A 6,000-nucleotide genomic window follows, 5' to 3' on the forward strand; every position below is an offset into this window, starting at 1 on the left:
TTTATTATTTTTTTATGGTTAATTTTTTTTCTCATCGTCAACATGTACGTAACTCAATTGATATAATATTCATGCTATCGATTTCGAAATCAGAATCACATTTTAATTACATCTTTATAAAAAAGAAAATTCTAATTGAATAATGAAGCATTTACTTCCTAAGTTTTAAAAGGTAATTTTTTCATTTAAAGGAAAATCACCATTTTATTTAAATTGCCATAGGGCATCATCTGTATCTCTATCTTTTAGAAGTTGGTTAGAATCTATAGAGGGACCAATCAACATTCAATTTACATGATCTTGCATTCTGCTATACCATTAGCAATAGAATTACACTCTTTTTAAGATAACTTCTTAATCTCTAAAATTTTAAGATTAGAAATGTCTGGTCCTTAAATTTATAAAATATATCTTTCTAGTTTCATGTTTTTCAGAATAAACTTTAAAGGCCTCTGATATAATTTTTTTTTTATTATTCCAAATAGTTATATGACATTTTGAATTAGAAAATTAATTTTTAAAAATAATTGAAGTGAATACAAATTTTTAATTATTTCTCTATTTCAAAATAATAATAAAAAAAACTTATATAAGAGACTTTTTAAATTCATTCTAAAATTCTTTAGAGGCTAAAGATATATTTTAAAAACTCGGGAATTATATGCACTTATTTTAAAACTAAATAACTAAAGAGGTATATTTTGGACATTTAAAGGATCAAGTGCACATATTATTCAAAACTTTGGACTAAAATAGTAGGAGTTTTTGTTGGTTGGTCATCTGAATTATGTTTTACGTTTTCAAATTCACCAAGTTCAACAATGTGTTTGGCAGATCATCTGAACTCTATTTCTAATAAAACTTTTTCTTGGACTATGTGATCCAAATAGGGAAAATTTTGAAAACAACATTCTTTATATTTTCATTTAAAATGCATAATTGTATTATATTAAAAAATAAAAAAGAGTGTTTAGAAATACAACATTTCATGTTATAAACTCAATTAATTTTTCCATGAGTGGGCCATAGCCCAAAGGGTATCGAGAGAGGGCATAGGGGATTGCATGACCCTAAAGAAAAATGAGAAATAAACAAGCCAATAAATGTATACCAATCCAAAAATAAAGGAGTCGAGGTCAAATTGGCATCCTGCATCTCCTACCGTCACCCCAAATGATTAACTTATAAATAATCTCATTCAACCACCCCAATGGGGAGAGTAAGTAATCTTGAGACGAGAGACTCGTCCTTACCTCTTTTTGTACTTAGATATATCAGTCACACTATTACTGACTTAAGCATTGGAGTGCAGTAGACTAAACACTACACCGATGTAATGATCTCTCTAACAAGTCAGCTAAGATAACAGCGAGTCGGAGGTCAAAGCCATTGTAAAACCCAGCGAATCCATTGTAAAACCCAACTCGATAATATTTGTCGATAACTACAATCAATTCTATAATTAATAAATATAGAATAAAAAATAGTTTAAATAATTATTCAAGTTAGAAATTAATTTAAAAATAAATATCAAACACAAATCGAAAAATATGAAATACAACTTTATATTTAACGGGATGTTTTCGAATTGATGTTTTGAAATTCCATTTTCTTCATGTTACGAGTTCTGGATATCTTTTTTCAACAAGTTCTCGTATAGAAACATGTGCCTTGCTTTAACGCATCCGTGGGACCATAAGGATATCTTTAGGTTTTTGGGGGAGGCAAACACTTTTTTCCCTTCTTGTATTACGAATTACGTTAATTACTTATTTATTTATTCAATTAAATTTGGTTATCAATTTGTAAATAAATGAAAGATTCATACTTAAAAACAATACAATTTGTTCTATGAATTCCAATATAATTGATTCAATTCGAAAAACTCGAATATTGAATCAACCAACTCGAATCAATTTAACTAAAACCAATAAATACATATTAAATTCAATCGATTTATTTATTTATTATTTTTTATCATAATAATATCGCGTGTGATTATTAGTTGAATAATTGTTTCGTTGAATATAAATACAATCAATTACCACCAAAATAATAATAATAATAATAATCATTTATCAGGAAAAAGAAAAACCCGACACATTTTTTTGTAAACTGATATTTAATATTGTTTTTCATATTTCGATTCTTAATTGTGAAATATTGGATTAAAATGTAACTAATTTTTTTTTAGAATATATTTCAGCTATTGACAAAAGAACCCAAAAAAAAAAAAAAAACAAAAAAACAAAGTGGTAATATTATCATCAATCATTTTCATACATTATTGCATAGTTGACCATGATACAAAATACTACTCAATACTATGGTATATTTTCTCTTTTTTTTTTTTCTAAATTCGACTCTTTATACATTTAGAACAAAGGTATTGTCATATACATCGAATGTTATTATTCGAAGGTTACTTTCACATATACAATCATTTAATAATATTTTTTCTTTTTCCTTTATGAATAAAATTCCGAATAATGTAACTCAAGGATAGACGACGAATCAATCACCTTATTTATCAGAAAAAAGAAAGAAAGAAAAAAAATGTAGCACTCTATTTTTTGAAAAACAAATACTTAAATGAGAAGAAATATATTTTATCCTATCAATCTGGAAGACTTATAAAATATTGGGGGAAAAAGTTGTACTTCTATATTTAACTAAAAATTTCAATTAAATGTGTAAGAAATTACCTATTTAATTTTGAAAAAGATTATATAAATTGATTTTTTTTTACTATGAATGATGCTTTTTTTAAATAGTTATATTTTAATGTAAATAATGTTTCATATTTCAACGACTAAAATGAATTTAACAGAGATTTTTAATTTGTATCAACTAAGATGTATATTGTACTAAAGAAATAATATACTTTCCCTGATAATTCAGAAAAAAAAAAAAAATAATTAATTATTCAATGTAATGAAATGCCATAACGTTAATTACCTTAACGTGAAAAAAAAGTTCATCATATGATCATTCCAAAAAAAAAAATACATTCAAAACTTAGAATAAAGAATTTTTTAGAAAAGAAAGAAAAGTAGAAAAACTATCATCTAAGAACTGAAAAATGAATTGATCTACTCTTGAGCAAAAAAAGAAATAATAATAATAATAACCAAAATAAAAATGCTTTTATTATTTTACTTCTAAAAAAGGAAAACAAAAATCGTATAATCAACCGGAGGACGAAGAAGGATATTGGCCGCCAGAATCATTCCACGACGTAGCCGGAAAGTAATCGGAGCCACCCTGGTTTTGATTTTGCGGCGGCTGTCGGAAAAACCCCATTTGCTGCTGTTGCATCGTCGGACGCAAGAAAACAGAATTCGAAACAGAGGACATCGACGGCGCCGTCGCCGTCGCCGGCACCATAACCGGCGATGAAGAGGATTGAAATGGAGCCAAGTGAGCATTATAAAACATTTGCTGCAGTAAACTCGAAGGCTGCCCGAGGAATTCGCCGGAGTTCTGAAGCAAATTGGAGTATTCAATGTAATCCCGATAAGTTTGGGTCTGAAACGCCGCCGTCTGCGGCGGAACAAATTGGGGGCCGGTGGATGAAGCGGCGGCCGGAATGTGTTGCGGCGGTGGAATTAATCTGACATTTTCGGGGAAATTGAGTTTTGCTCTATTTCCTCTGAATCTGAGGGCTGCTTCGTCGTAGGCTCGGGCGGCGGCCTCCGCCGTATCGAAGGTGCCGAGCCAAACTCTCGCCGCCTTGTGGGGATCGCGAATCTCCGCTGCCCATTTCCCCCATGGCCGCTGTCGTACTCCTCTATATCGTCGTCTTCTCTCGCTGGCAGCCACTGCGTCGATGGAGTTCATCGATGAGGCTGCGAAGGCCGCGGCGGGATTTGAAACCGCCGTTTGTGGAAGTGGAATCTCTTCTTTCACTAGAGAAAAATGCAAGTAATTAACAATGTGAACAAAAATTTAATACCCAAAGAAAATAAAATTGAAATATTTTGTTTGTCCTGTTATGTTGCTTCTAATGTTTAATTATTAAGGTTAGTTCGAATCATAACAATTTTGATTTTTTTTCCGAAAATTGTCCTCTTTTTTTAACATTTGAATTCAACCAAATTTTAGGGGAAAACCTAGATTTTAAACCATACTTTTTAGTTTATAAGACTTAATTAAATTTTGAAAACACCCTAAAAATAAACAAGAAAACAAGGAAATCAACAAATAGTGTATTCACCAACTAAATTCTATATAAAAAAAACAAATGCAGTCATAAAATAGGGTTGTATTTGGATTTTAGATATTAGAATTAATCTTATAAAAACCATTTCACTTATAGATTTATTTATTTATTTTGTTATTCTCCTTCTACCATCATTGGCAATGTTTTTAAGAATTAAACCATCTTTGGGGGGGGTGTAGAATCCGTCTAAAAATTTATAGGAAGATAGTAGAAAACAAAATTAGTATCCATTTCAAAAGAAAAAAAAAAAACGAAATTGTGATGATAAGAAACGTTTGTTTTTAGTTTTTAGGCAAATTAAGCTTAAAACCACTAATTTTCTCCTAGTTTGTTTATTTTTCTACCAACTTGTTTACATTACTATTGAAAACTAAAATACTTCTTTCAAAAACTTTCCATAATGTAAAAAAGAGAACAAGTTCATTAAAAAAAAAAAAAAATTGGCTGTGGGAATTAAGATAACATAGTATATTTTATAATAAAAAGATAATAAGTTCGAATCTCGACACGAACCTGAAGTAGTAACAAGGGAGGAAGATTGTCCTTGAGAATGAGAAAAATGGTCATCAAAACCGCTGAAACTAAAACCCCTCGAAACAGAATTAAAATCAGGCTGTGTTTGAATACTGATTTCTTCTTCACGCATTCGTTTTTGCCCAACCCAATAACTCATCGCCGGAACATAGCTCCGTTCCGAACCCGACGAATAAGCCGACGACATCGGAGAAGAACCCGACGCCGATGCCGATGCTGATGTCGACGACGACGACGAAGAAGAAGAAGAAGAAACAAATCCGGTCGTGAAACCCTGCCCGCCGCCGTAGCCCCAATCGCTAGCCTGCTGCCCGGACATGACATTAGTTAACGTCGACACAATTGTGGACACTTCTCCAACGGCAGAGTAATAATCGCCGTCATCACGTTGACCATATAATAATCTATGACGGTCGTCGCCGCCACTGGTGTCGCCGTCGCCATCTCCGGCGCCGCCACTTGGAAATTGTGCCAAGTCACTTCCAATTCCTCGCCGATTCGCCACTTTTAACGAGCACATGCAAAATCTTTAGTAAAAATCGAAAAAACCCAACAAGGAAAAACAGAGGATTTTTACTTCGAATTTGAATTGGGGTTTTAAAGGAGAAAGGGAAAATTGGGGGATCTTTAAAAACATGAGGAGCCGAAATATGAACAGTGAATCTCTGTTTTGAGAATTAGGATTTGGGTTTTGGATTGATTAAGAATAACCTTAAATCAATAACCCAAAAGAAAAGATTTTTTTTGAAGATGGGGACTTTGGGAGAAAATGATTTAATCTTTTTTTATATATATATATAATTTCTTTGAGTTTCTTTTGACTGATTAAAACAGGGATGCAATTTTGGATATGAATTTTATATTGTCGGTCATATTCGTGTTGTTGTTGTTGTTTTTTTATAAAAAGAGAGGCAGAGAGAATTCATATTGGAATTGTTCTCTGTTTTTGCCGACTGATGAATGTCACAAACCCTTTCTATTTTTCTTCTTATTTTTAGTATTTAAATTTGAATGACTTTGGTTTATATGTTTCTCAAAAATAAGAGATGAATTTATTGCTTCAACAAGAAGGAAGGAAGGAAAAAAAAAAAAAAAAAAAAACCTCTAAATTTGTGTCAAACTTTTCGTTTTATTACATTCATTCGAGTTCATTGATTATGTTATAAAATTTATAAACTTATCTAAAATTAACTTATCACATAATCATTCAAGTGTCATCATTCATCATATAAAAAAACATGCAT

General features: G+C 31.0%; 1 protein-coding gene across 1 annotated transcript; it reads right to left on the reverse strand.

Annotated features, from left to right (window-relative positions):
• Positions 1-3,062: 3,062 nt before the first annotated feature.
• LOC120069823 (uncharacterized) lies at positions 3,063-5,620 on the reverse strand. Its single transcript, XM_039021639.2, has 2 exons — positions 4,736-5,620; positions 3,063-3,908 (listed from the first exon to the last, which is right to left on the reverse strand). Exons 1-2 carry the CDS (start codon positions 5,274-5,276, stop codon positions 3,190-3,192), a joined length of 1,260 nt encoding a protein of 419 aa, XP_038877567.2. The 5' UTR covers positions 5,277-5,620; the 3' UTR covers positions 3,063-3,189.
• Positions 5,621-6,000: the final 380 nt, after the last annotated feature.

The sequence above is a fragment of the Benincasa hispida genome, chromosome 4 (assembly GCF_027475165.1).
Source record: "Benincasa hispida cultivar pf3 chromosome 4, pf3_genome.v1.1, whole genome shotgun sequence".
In the NCBI taxonomy this organism is placed as follows: Eukaryota; Viridiplantae; Streptophyta; class Magnoliopsida; order Cucurbitales; family Cucurbitaceae; genus Benincasa; species Benincasa hispida.